A 14,097-nucleotide genomic window follows, 5' to 3' on the forward strand; every position below is an offset into this window, starting at 1 on the left:
TCTCTACTCTCTCTTTCTCTAACTCTCTCTACCTTTTACACTCTCTCTCTATCCTTCTCTGTCTCTCCCTCTCTCTTTCCAGAAATAGTTGGTGCTGGTGGTGTCCTGCAGGGTGACCGTGGGGAGTTGATGACCCCTGGCTTTCCTGAACAGAGCTATGAGAGCGGTGTGCTCTACCAGGTACACTTATTTAACCACGTAACCTATAGAGCCTCTCTCTTTACCCCTCTGCTCTTCTCTTTTCACACTTTCTTTCCTTGTCTCTGTCTCTCCCTCGTTCTCTTCTATCTGTATCTCTCTGTCCTCCTGCCTCTTTACTGTTGCCTTCTGCCTTCGGTCTGATCTCCAGCATGAGAGCAACATCATGCTCTGCCCAAAAATGTGTTCTTTCATGGCAACTGTTGCCAGGTTGGAAGATATTTACAGAATATTGCATAAGAATTCCGTTCCAACTAATGACAACCTGTGACAATATGCAGTTTGAAGTTTGTAATGCTGCACTACCAAACTGGCCTATCCTGTTATAGGCAGGTTGGACCACAGTGAATTTGCTATGATGCAAGTGTTGCTTTGATTACATGTGATACACATACAAATTCTCATGACACTGTGAAGCTTTTCTATCCTCACGATAGTCCCTACATACAGTGCATCCGGAAAGTATTCACAGCGCTTCACTTTTTCCACATTTTGTTTTGTTACAGCCTTATTCCAAATTGAATTAAATTAATCTTTTTCCTCTAAATTCTACACAAAATACCCCATTGTGACCATGTGAAAAACGTTTTCTCGAGAGTTTTGAAAATTTATTAAAATTAAAAAACAAAGAAATCATATTTACATAAGTATTCACAGCCTTTGCTTAATACTTTGTAGAACCACCTTTGGCAGCAACTACAGCCTCAAGTCTTTTTGAATATGATGCCACAAGCTTGGCACACCTATCTTTAGGCAGTTTTGCCCATTCTTCTTTGCAGTACCTCTGAAGCTCCATCAGGTTGGATGGGAGACGTCTGTGCACAGCCATTTTCAGATCTCTCCAGAGATGTTCAATCGGATTCAAGTCTGGGCTCTGGCTGGGCCACTCCAGGACATTCACAGAGTGGTCCTGAAGCCACTGCTTTGAGATCTTGGCTGTGTGCTTCGGATCGTTGTCCTGCTGAAAAATGAACCGTCGCCCCAGTCTGAGGTCAAGAGCGCTCTGGAGCAGGTTTTTATCCAGGATGTCTCTGTACATTGCGGCATTCATCTTTCCCTCTATCCTGACTAGTCTGCCAGTTCCTGCTGCTGAGAAACATCCCCATAGCATGATGCTGCCACCACCATGCTTGACTGTAGGGATGGTATTGGCCTCGTGATGAGCAGTGCCTGGTTTCCTCCAAACATGACGCCTGGCATTCACACCAAAGAGTTCAATCTTTGTCTCATCAGACCAGAGAATTTTGTTTCTCATGGTCTGAGAGTCCTTCAGGTGCCTTTTTGCAAATTCCAGACGGGCTGCCTTGTGCCTTTTACTAAGGAGTGGCTTTCGCCTGGCCACTCTGCCATACAGGCCTGATTGGTGGATTGCTGCAGAGATGGTTGTCCTTCTGCAAGGTTCTCCTCTCTCCACGGAGGAACGCTGGAGCTCTGACAGAGTGATCATTGGGTTCTTGGTCACCTCCCTGACCAAGGCCCTTCTCCCCCGATCGCTCAATTTAGACGGCCGGCCAGCTCTAGGAAGAGTCCTGGTGGTTCCGAACTTCTTCCATTTACGAATGATGGAGGCCACTGTGCTCATTGGGACCTTCAACGCAGCAGTAATTTTTCTGTATCCTTCCCCAGATTTGTGCCTCGAGACAATTTTGTCTCGGAGGTCTACAGACAATTCCTTTGACTTCATGCTTGGTGTTTGCGCTCTGACATGCAGTCAACTGTGGGACCTTATATAGACAGGTGTGTGCCTTTCCAAATCATGTCCAATCAACCACAGGTGGACTCCATTTAAGCTGTAGAAACATCTCAAGGATGATCAGTGGAAACAGGATGCACCTGAGCTCAATTTTGAGCTTCATGGCAAAGGCTGTGAATACTTATGTAAATATGATTTCTTTGTTTTTTAATTTTAATACATTTTCAAAACTCTCGAGAAAACTTTTTTCACATGGTCACAATGGGGTATTTTGTGTAGAATTTTGAGGAAAAAGATTAATATAATTAAATTTGGAATAAGGCTGTAACAAAACAAAATGTGGAAAAAGTGAAGCGCTGTGAATACTTTCCGGATGCACTGTAAAGGAAGTTTGCTCTTGGAGTGAAAGCTGCAGCTCAGTGGCCATGCACGCTGAAACTGATTAGCTATTTCACTCAGCTCCGGCCACAGAGCGGCCAGAGGAGAGGGAAAAGCTTTGGGGTGAAGCCGTGATGAGAATTGATGAGCTGTTCTGACAGGAGGATGTTTGATTATGGAGTTTAGATTCGTCGGACCCTCCCTGTCGTTCAGCAGCTCCATCTGGTCAGGCGGAGAGCCGAAAACCGCTAATCTACAGCCAGCCTGTCAACCTCCAACACAGCAGACAGACACACAACAACATATGGACACACACAAAGAAAGATCTCTGAATTACTACTGTCACTGCTTTATAACTGAGCAGACATTTATATGAGAGGGAGAAAGAGAGAAGGGGGGGTAGAGAGAGACAGAGAGTGAGAGACAGAGAGACAGAGAGAGAAAGAGAGAGAGAGAGAGAGTGAGAGACAGAGAGAGAAAGAGAGAGAGAGAGAGAGAGAGAGAGAGAGAGAAAGAGAGAGAGAGAGAGAGAGAGAGACAGAGAGAGAAAGAGAGAGAGAGAGAGAGAGAGAGAGAGAGAGAGAGAGAAAGAGAGAGAGTAAATGGAAGGCAGATTGGTTTAGTGATTAAGGTAATGGCCCAGCAATCATTGAGCACTGTGTTCAGTTCCCAGGTGAGATGTGCTGTATGCAGACAGATCGCTGTTGTCATGGACATTTCGTCACTGCTGCTGGCTGAGAAGACTGAGCATCTGCTCAGTGTCTGACCTACAGGCCTGCAAGTCTTTCACGAAAACTGATGTGATACAGTTTGCAAAGTTCTTAGTGCAAAAGGCTACTGATAAAGTCAACAATGTTCAAAATGACCTGCTGCAGTACAGGTTTTTATGAGCAATGACTCCTATAAGACCAGAAAATGTATTTTCTTAAGCCAATATTTCCCAGTTCCGGCCCTGATGCGCCATTTCACAGTAGATTTTGCTGTTTTTCTGCTCTAACATCATCACTTCAGTGGACAAAACTAAATCGTCTGGTGAGAGAAAACTGCAGGACCAACACTGGAAAGCATTGGTATGAAGTAATAGTTCAGGAAAAAAATTAAGTTAGCATGCTTGATGTTTGGAGGTGTGAGGCTAAAGCGGCTAAGTAATGATAACGCCTAGCAGGTTAGCATCGTCCAATAAATGATCTGCATGCCTAAAGAATCACATATTTGCCTTAAACTGCATTGAGTTGTAATCTCAAACAGACTTGCTGTATGGCAAACTGCTATCTATAACAAATAGAAGGTAGGGACCAAAGTTATGCCTAAACATGGCGGCTACTGTTGTTTTTAGCATGGTCAGAAACCCAGAAAGCTAATTTATTTAGGATTTCTTTACAACTCAATGAGGTGAGTGGGTGATGATTTTTTTTTCATGCAGTTTGCGTGATGCTAAGTGGTTGGCAGGTGACTGCTTCTCCTATATTGTTCTCCAGTGGAGGATTGTCGTGAGTGCTGGGAACAAGGTCCATCTCAACTTCACAGCTTTTGACCTGGTACCTGATTCCTGTGGAGACTTTGTGGATGTCTTTGATGGACATTCAGATGATGTTAGTGCCACTAAACTGGGTGAGTCTAGCATATGGTTTGATCATTTCAGTCACACCATTCAGCCTGTTGATTGTCTTACACCCTCACAACAATAAACAACAACAGATGTGTTCTTCATCTCAGGTCACTTCTGTGGAAACCAGATGCCAGAACCAGTTGTCTCCAGTAGCAATGAGATGGTGGTGCGTTTTAAAAGTGACTCTGGCCAGACTGCTAAAGGCTTCAGCGCTGTCTACACTGTGGTGACTGATCCACCAGTAACATCAACCACCACCACCACCTCCACCACTCAAACCAATACAACTACACCATCCATCACATCTGCACCCATAGGTAGGTGCTGAATTTACCATTCTAAACTGTATCATGTCCTAATTACAAATCATACCTAGGCCTGCACAGCTCTCCAGTTGTGGTTCTTGGTCCAAGGTTGTATTGTGTTTTGTGTAAGATTTATACTTAAGTTTGTGTTTGGTCTTTTTTGTGCTTTCTGTGATACACTTACTCCAGTGGTGCTCAGTCCTGGTCCTTAAGATCCACCACCCTATAGCTACGTCGCAAATCTAACACACCTGATCCAGGTGAAGAAGACCTTCAGAGGTGTCTCAACGTAGGCACCAGGTGTTTTCGATCTGAGATCTCCAGGGTGGTAGAGCTCCATGACCAGGATTGGGCAGTCCTGATGTACACTTTACACCACTAACATTTTCACTAAGCTCCACATTAAAACTAGTTTGCATGGTGGTAGTAAAGCGTAAGCCTGAACTTAGTAAACACTTATGTTACTATTAGCCTATGTTTGAGTTAACATACAGCTAGTGCAACTGGCCCCAGGTTTTCCATCTGTCTTTTAAGGTTTAGTGTCTAATATATTACAGAATGTGTACAACAAAGGCAGTCTTAACTGTTCAGAATAAAAGGATTGTGGCCTGCTTGTTACATCAGATAAAACACAGACTGGTCATGTATAGTTTAATAGTCCATCCTTGGGCCAGCTAAGTTAATGGTGGCTATAGCAAAAGCTCAGCTTTCAGGTAAATGTGAATATGTTTTTAGTTCATTTTCTGTCATTCAACTCAAATGGTTAGCATCAAAACGCTGCAAAGCGTTGTCTGTAGTAATACATATCTCTTAGTGCATGTGAGCGGGTTCAGGTCAAGTTCGGGTTTTATATTGAGTAACAGTAGCAGTAACGGATGAACGGAGTCGAGTCCGAGTGTCAAATTCATGTCTGTGCATACCTCTAATATTAATGCACTTTGAGTAAGTTTATATATGTATTGCTGCTTTCGGAACAACTTTACAAGAAAATGAAAAAACATCCTGAACTTTTAATGTAAGTTAATGTTTTAAAAAGATCACTATCATTTCTATTTTCTCAAGAACTTCCACAATGAAAAGGCCAGCTGGCATTTTCAAATTCTGTAAAAAAAAAATAGAGCGGTGGTGGTCACTCTACCTTGTAGCTCCGGCTTGCGGGTGTAGAATTAGAGATCAGCTCATCTGTTCATGCACATTTTGTATTAGCTATCCTCTGGATCCCATGTGTCAAACACAAGGCCTGTGGGCTGGGTCAGGCCTGTGACACGGTCCTATTCAGCCCATTAGGTTATTTTAATTTTCTATTCATCTTTGCCCATTTCACCCCGAGATGTGCTACAGTCACCAGCATGCACAGCAATATAGTGTGTTCTGATCCCCTTCTTCTAACAACAATCTATGGGGCAGCATTTATGCAAAAAGAAAAGATACCTGGTGTCTAGTTCAAGCAAATAGGCAGTTTTCCATATTCAGGGTCTATTTTACTGTTGCAGTTTTGGCATGTTTTGAAACATAGGCCCGTTTGAGTGACTGCGAAATATTAAGCAGAAAGAAATAAAAACAAATCGGGCCCAAAGATTTGCTTAGATTTTTTTAATATAGCCCTTTTAGTGGTTGAGTTTGACACCCCTGCTCTAGACCTTTACAATTACCACAGAGCCCTTTGATTGGATATTCTTTGATGGCTGACCACTCATAAACTAGCAGTGACCGCACTACCACATCACTACCATGTCATTGTCACTGCTGTGCTGAGAATGATCCACCACCCAAGTAAGGTCTCAAAGTGATCAGTGAGTATAAAGATATTCCATCTCCTCCTTCTCTCAGCTAATCAAGCCTTAAACCCTTTGACCCATATGAACTTATTCAACATAGTGAAACTCTACAGAGATCTGTTTAAAAACTACATTGACTTTCATTCTCATTACTTCTTCTCAGTACTCCAGCAATGGAGACCAAATTGGCTTTTGTGAAACCTCTTCCCCTGAGGACTGCTACAGGCCAGCACAAGAAATTAATTTCTGTTTGACTTCACTTTCAGAATAAAACTTGGGCTAATAAGTAGTAGGAAGTATTGGGCAAAGGCTTAGAAGAGAAGTGGTGCACATATAGAACTATGAGATTCATCATTCTCTCCCATATGGACTGATAAACAGCAAATGCTGTCTGTCCAAAAGTCTGTAGAAACCTGTTTCTTCTGAAATCAGGAGACTTTGTCATTTGCTGCAGTAACAGCCTCTACTTTTCTGGGAAGGCTTTACACTAGATGTTGGAACATTGCTGTGAGGATTTGATTGCATTTAGTCACAAGAGTCAGGTCAGGTACTGATGTTGGATGGTTATGTTGATGACAAATACAGATTAAAGAAAATAGAGAACTGTGTAAAAGATGTGAAAGGCTGGATGTTATGTAACTTCCTCCTACTAAACAATAACAAAACAGAGGTTCTCCTTCTGGGTCCAAAATTGGCAAGAAATAAATGATCAGATATAATTGTAAATCTCGCTGACTTTCCAGTCACACCTGGTTCAGCAGCAAAAAATCTTGGCGTCATAATTGATTCAGAATTATAGTTCGATCAACACATAGGCAGCATCACTAGGACAGCTTCTCTACATCTTCAACATTGCCAAGATAAGAAATGCCCTATCCCTGTGTGATGCAGAAACACTAGTACATGCCTTTATTACTTCAAGGCTAGACTATTGTAACGCACTACTGTCAGGATGTACGAGCAGGAATTTAAGCAAACTTCAACTAGTCCAAAATGCTGCAGGCAGGGTCCTCGTTAAAACTAGAAAATTTGATCATATCAGTGCAGTGCTATCATCACTTTGTTGGCTGTCTGTTAAATTCCGTATTGATTATAAAATTCTTTTATTGACATATAAAGCCCTATATAGGCTCACTCCTGAGTACCTACAAGACCTTATTTCCTATTACGAGCCACTACAATTTCTCAGATCACAGAGTGCTGGCTGTGATCTGAGTACTGTCGAGCTCTCCTGCTACCCACTTCATATCCACCCATGCCCCAGCTACCACCACCTGCCTTGGACTAGCTGCCCACCCTACATCGAAGTTTTCATAGACTCCTAGCTATTACTACTACTAATACTACTGCTAGTAATATTAGTAGTATAATAACTTTGTAGGTAGTTTGACCAGAGGATGGGTCCCCCCTTCTGAGCCTTGGTTCTTCCCAAGGTTTCTTCCTTAGCTCTGAGGGAGTTTTTCCTTGCCACTGTTGCCCCTGGCTTGCTCACCTGGGAATTTTTACATTTCTTGTTAAAACTTTGTATTTTCTGAAATTCGGTGAAGCTGCTTTGTGACAACATCCGTTGTAAAAAGTGCTACACAAATAAATTTGATTTAATTTGATTTAATGATTTAGGTTCACCCCAACTCATCTCAAATGTATTAGATGGTACACCATCATTTTAAATGGTGCTCCATCACACAGTGCTCCACAGTCCAGTGTTGGGGGCTTTGTATGCCTCTAGCCGATGCTTGGCATTGGTTGTGGTGACCCCATGTATAGTTGCTATAATGTCTCATTCTACTGACACTGCTTTAATGGAAATTACACAAGCTGTGTAGTACAATCAAACACTTGTATCAGCCATGAGTTCAACTGTAGCTGAATTCACTTATTAGTAAAGCCGCCTACAAATGTCTGGATATATAATGGGTGGAATCAGTTCAGTGAAAGCATAGTATATTCTCCAGGCTGATGTTCCATATTTCTCATTGTAGATTCTGGCTGTGGGTCTCTCGAGACTCTTTCTGGTCGTAAAGGTGTGATCCACTCACTGGGCTTCCCTAATGTGTATCCTGCAAACCTGCAGTGCTCGTGGAACATCAGTGTGGATGAGGGTCTCCTGATCAAACTGCACATTACTGACCTGGCCATCGTGGGAGAAGCGGGACAGTGTGGCCAGGACCAGCTCACTGTGTCTGACAGCCAGCAGTCACTGGGTAAGACCAGTCTGTGTGTACTGTACCAGGGTTAAGGTTAGACTTATGATGCATTATAGCTCAGTGACATTCATTAGCACAAAGTTTGGGCCCACCACGTTGTATGTAATGTAACTTTACATGCTTTTACAAAATGCAAACTGTTCACCAAAACATATTTTCAGTTGTTTTATTCAATATTTCAAGAATTCTGTAAAATAACTTTGTATTTACATCTTTTTTTGTCAGATTATCTTAAGATTTGTTCTCCTTTTTTGAAACATGATGAACTAATTAAATTCTGGTAAATTCTTACCATATTATACAGCTTCTTAGTTATCTCAGAGTCCTCTATGGGTCCATTCAAGGTTCTGGACACATCTAGCCTCATAGTTATATGAAAGCTGTGACATCTTGTACAGGATTTTGTTAACTTTTCTGTAAACAAACTGATTTTACAAGATTGATATATTTCATATTCTTTCAATGAAGAAGTGGATGTAGTCAAAGAACACTTCAGTGCTTCTTGTGCTAGCTCTGCTGTGTTCTCTTCACCATCAGTATTTGATTGCTAATCATTAGAGACCAGTCATAGAACATGACCCAATTCTAAGTCCACGATAAGTCCGGTTATGATCCTTTAAATGACTTAAGTAGCAACTAACGCATTTAAAAATCATGTCAGATTGAGTCGTTGAGCGCTAGAACCCATCCCAGTGTTTACTGGGTGGAAGACAGGAAAAACCCTGGTTTGGCAACCTGCCCCCCACCATAAGTGCTGGGTGGAGTGTGGCCTATCAGTGAAAACCTTTAGCACATATAAATTCCTGATTCTGTGGTGCAATAACACTGCAGACGGCACAGTACAGCATTCACCACGTTCACCTTTAACAGTTTGGACAGGAGCTGCAGAGGCAGCTGACCATGATCTCCCTCGAGGCAGTGACAGAGGCAGTGAGCTATAGTGAGCTAGTGAGGTGTAAATTACTGCTCTTTATTACTGCGACCGAGAGTTTTATCAGCACACGTTTCTCACAGATACTGCACCTCAGATACCGCACACTAACGTGCACAGCAGGAAGGAGGAGCTTCACGTAGAGGGAGAGAGAAAGAGAGAGAGAGAGTGAGAGAGAGAGGGTAAGAAAGAGAAGAAGAGGGAGAGAAAGAAAGAGAGGAGGGGAGAGGATAGGGAAGAGGGTGGCAGAAAGAGAGCAAAGCGGAAAAAGAGAGAGGGGAGGAGCGATAGAGTGAAGGAGAGAGAGGTGAAGAGAGATAGAGGGAATAAAGAGAGGGAGAGGGTGTGAGAGAGACAGAGGAAAGCGAGATAGAGAGTGAATAAAGAGAGGGAGAGGGTGAGAGAGAGAGACAGGGAAAGAGAGATGGAGAGAGAATAAAGAGAGGGAGAGGGTGTGAGAGAGACAGAGGGTAAGAGAGTGAGAATAAAGAGAGGGAGACGGTGTGAGAGAGACAGATGGTAAGAGAGTGAGAGAATAAAGAGAGAGAGAGGGTGTGAGAGAGACAGAGGGACAGAGAGTGAGAGAGAGAGTAGAGAGAGGGAGAGGGTGAGCATAGACAGGGAAAGAGAGATAGAGAGAATAAAGAGGGAGAGGTTGTGGGAGAGACAGAGGGAAAGAAATATAGAGAGAGAATAAAGAGAGGGAGAGGGTTTGAGAGAGACAGAGGGAAAGAGAGAGAGAGAATAAAGAGAGGCAGAGGGTGTGAGAGAGACAGAGGGAAAGAGATAGAATAAAGAGAGGGAGAGGGTGTGAGAGAGAAAGAGGGAAAGAGAGATAGAATAAAGAGAGGGAGACGGTGTGAGAGAGACAGAGGGAAAGAGAGAGAGAGAATAAAGAGAGGGAGAGGGTTTGAGAGAGACAGAGGGAAAGAGAGAGAGAGAGAATAAAGAGAGGGAGAAGGTGAGAGAGAGACAGAGGGAAAGAGAGTGAGAGAATAAAGAGAGGGAGAGGGTGTGAGAGAGACAGAGGGAAAGAGAGATAGAATAAAGAGAGGGAGAGGGTGTGAGAGAGACAGAGGGAAAGAGAGAGAGAAAATAAAGAGAGGGAGAGGGTTTGAGAGAGACAGAGGGAAAGAGAGAGAGAGAGAATAAAGAGAGGGAGAAGGTGAGAGAGAGACAGAGGGAAAGAGAGAGAGAAAATAAAGAGAGGGAGAGGGTTTGAGAGAGACAGAGGGAAAGAGAGAGAGAATAAAGAGAGGGAGATGGTGTGAGAGAGACAGAGGGAAAGAGAGTGAGAGAATAAAGAGAGGGAGAGGGAGTGAGAGAGACAGAGGGAAAGAGAGAGAGAGAATAAAGAGAGGGAGAGGGAGTGAGAGAGACAGAGGGAAAGAGAGATAGAGAGAATAAAGAGAGGGAGAGGGTGTGAGAGAGACAGAGGGAAAGAGAGATAGAATAAAGAGAGGGAGAGGGTGTGAGAGAGACAGAGGGAAAGAGAGAGAGAAAATAAAGAGAGGGAGAGGGTTTGAGAGAGACAGAGGGAAAGAGAGAGAGAATAAAGAGAGGGAGAGGGAGTGAGAGAGACAGGGAAAGAGAGATAGAGAGAGAATAAAGAGAGGGGGAGGGTGAGAGAGAGACAGAGGGTAAGAGAGCGAGAGAATAAAGAGAGGGAGAGGGAGTGAGAGAGACAGGGAAAGAGAGATAGAGAGAATAAAGAGAGGGAGATGGTGTGAGAGAGACAGAGGGAAAGAGAGTGAGAGAATAAAGAGAGGGAGAGGGAGTGAGAGAGACAGAGGGAAAGAGAGAGAGAGAATAAAGAGAGGGAGAGGGAGTGAGAGAGACAGGGAAAGAGAGATAGAGAGAATAAAGAGAGGGAGAAGGAGTGAGAGAGACAGAGGGAAAGAGAGTGAGAGAATAAAGAGAGGGAGAGGGAGTGAGAGAGACAGAGGGAAAGAGAGATAGAATAAAGAGAGGGAGAGGCTGTGAGAGAGACAGGGAAAGAGAGAGAGAGAGAATAAAGAGAGGGAGAGGGTGTGAGAGAGACAGAGGGTAAGAGAGTGAGAGAATAAAGAGAGGGAGAGGCTGTGAGAGAGACAGAGGGAAAGAGAGATAGAATAAAGAGAGGGAGAGGGTTTGAGAGAGACAGAGGGAAAGAGAGAGAGAGTATAAAGAGAAGGAGAGGTTGTGAGAGAGACAGAGGGAAAGAAAGATAGAGAGAGAATAAAGAGCAGGAGAGGGTGTGAGAGAGACAGAGGGAATAAAGAGAGGGGGAGGGTGAGAGAGAGACAGGGGGTAAGAGAGCGAGAGAATAAAGAGAGGGAGAGGGTTTGAGAGAGACAGAGGAACAGAGAGTGAGAGAATAAAGAGAGGGAGAGGGTTTGAGAGAGACGGAGGGTAAGAGAGTGAGAGAATAAAGAGAGGGAGAGGGTGTGAGAGAGACAGAGGGAAAGAGAGAGAGAGAGAATAAAGAGAGGGGGAGGGTGAGAGAGAGACGGAGAGTAAGAGAGTGAGAGAATAAAGAGAGGGAGAGGGTTTGAGAGAGACAGAGGAACAGAGAGTGAGAGAATAAAGAGAGGGAGAGGGTGTGAGAGAGACAGAGGGTAAGACAGTGAGAGAATAAAGAGAGGGAGAGGGTGTGAGAGAGACAGAGGGAAAGAGAGATAGAGAGAGAATAAAGAGAGGGAGAGGGTTTGAGAGAGACGGAGGGTAAGAGAGTGAGAGAATAAAGAGAGGGAGAGGGTGTGAGAGAGACAGAGGGAAAGAGAGATAGAGAGAGAATAAAGAGAGGGGGAGGGTGAGAGAGAGACAGAGGGTAAGAGAGCGAGAGAATAAAGAGAGGGAGAGGGTTTGAGAGAGACAGAGGGTAAGAGAGCGAGAGAATAAAGAGAGGGAGAGGGTGTGAGAGAGACAGAGGGTAAGAGAGTGAGAGAATAAAGAGAGGGAGAGGGTGTGAGAGAGGCATAGGAGCAGAGAGTGAGAGAATAAAGAGAGGGAGAGGGTGTGAGAGAGACATAGGAACAGAGAGTGAGAGGGAGTGAGAGAGTCAGGGTGGGAGGGAGTATAAGAGCGAGTGTGATAGCTGTTTAGTTTCAAGGAAGGATTTGCACTTCAAGTGTCCCAGTTACTCACAAAGTGGAGCAGCTCTGACACCTCAGCACACATTACAGCAGCAGAGCAGGTTAAAAACGTCTGTTCACAACAGAGCAAATCACATACTGAACAAGCTTATTTGTCCTCAGCCATCACACTGTACGCCTCATTGGCTGCAGCAGTTTATCCTTCTCTGCCCTTCACTAGTGTGAGTGAGAATAGATGAAGATGCCCTTACCTCTCATATCAGCTCTCTTCCTTCCTTCCACACTGACTTTCAGCCCTCAGATCATCTCCAGTGGTGTTCATTTGAGTGCTCAGCAATGTGTGTGTGTGTGTGTGTGTGTGTTTACAGTTTCAGGACAAACATGTCGACATTTACAGTAGAAGGAAATATAAGGAATATAATATAAGGAAGTTACAATGAAAGTTCATGGAAAAAACATAGTATTCCAAATAATTTGGTACCATGTCTATTGGTCCATTCATTGTGTTTTTCAATTATACATATAGGACATATCAATAAATATATGCACTTATGTGTGTATGATACGTATGAAACATGTTATTGATACATATATGTACTTACATATGTATAATAAATATGAGACATGTTATAAATACATATATGTACTTACATATGTATAACACATGGGACGTCATCAATACATATATGTACTCACATATTTATAATACATATGAGACATGTTATTAATCCATATATGTACTAACATATATATAATACATATGGGACATGTTATTAATCCATATATGTACTTACATATATATATTACATATGGGACATGTTATTAATCCATATATGTACTTACATATATATATAATACATATGGGACATGTTATTAATCCATAGAGGTACTTACATATATGTAATACATGAGAGATGCTCACGTTACATATAGGTACTTACCTATATAATACGTATAGGACACGTTATAAATACATATATGTACATACATATGTATAACACATGGGACGTCATCAATACATATATGTACTCACATATTTATAATACATATGAGACATGTTATTAATCCATATATGTACTTACATATATATAATACATATGGGACATGTTATTAATCCATATATGTACTTACATATAAATATAATACATATGGGACATGTTATTAATCCATAGAGGTACTTACATATATGTAATACATGAGAGATGCTCACGTTACATATAGGTACTTACCTATATAATACGTATAGGACACGTTATAAATACATATATGTACATACATATGTATAACACATGGGACGTCATCAATACATATATGTACTCACATATTTATAATACATATGAGACATGTTATTAATCCATATATGTACTTACATATATATAATACATATGGGACATGTTATTAATCCATATATGTACTTACATATATATAATACATATGGGACATGTTATTAATCCATATATGTACTTACATATATATATAATACATATGGGACATGTTATTAATCCATATAGGTACTTACATATATGTAATACATGAGAGATGCTCATATTACATATAGGTACTTACCTATATAATACATATGGGACACATGTATGACCCTACATCCTGTTTTTGTATAGAAACGTGTGTATTGTATTGCAAGTTGGCTGCATGCTGCTGAAAGCCTGTGCTCCATTAAGGTATAGAGGGACACACCGGTGCAGTACAGAATGTAGGCCAGTGGTACACACTATAATTATGTCAAAGACCTCTTGTTGGAGATGGTGCTGATTATGTAGAGTATGAATAGAATGTGCTGCAGACTATCATTTCTCCCACATAATAGGTGCCAGATGCCACATAAGTCATGATAGTTTAAAAATGCATTAATATGAAGTTTAATTAACTGCTGCATTTTTCATAATAGATGTATATTGTTTTAATA

General features: G+C 42.1%; 1 protein-coding gene across 2 annotated transcripts in view; it reads left to right on the forward strand.

Moving 5' to 3' along the window:
* zgc:154142 (uncharacterized protein LOC555481 homolog) overlaps nucleotides 1–14,097 on the forward strand; it is a 61,692-nt gene that overhangs the window by 23,761 nt on the left and 23,834 nt on the right. For both annotated transcript variants that reach the window (XM_037538416.1, XM_037538415.1), the window contains 4 exons: nucleotides 83–180; nucleotides 3,748–3,880; nucleotides 3,986–4,195; nucleotides 7,944–8,165. In XM_037538416.1, the coding sequence (XP_037394313.1) occupies nucleotides 83–180; nucleotides 3,748–3,880; nucleotides 3,986–4,195; nucleotides 7,944–8,165 (663 nt within the window). The remainder of the gene's footprint in view (nucleotides 1–82; nucleotides 181–3,747; nucleotides 3,881–3,985; nucleotides 4,196–7,943; nucleotides 8,166–14,097) is intronic.

The sequence above is a fragment of the Pygocentrus nattereri genome, chromosome 5 (genome assembly GCF_015220715.1).
Source record: "Pygocentrus nattereri isolate fPygNat1 chromosome 5, fPygNat1.pri, whole genome shotgun sequence".
Classification (NCBI taxonomy): domain Eukaryota; kingdom Metazoa; phylum Chordata; class Actinopteri; order Characiformes; family Serrasalmidae; genus Pygocentrus; species Pygocentrus nattereri.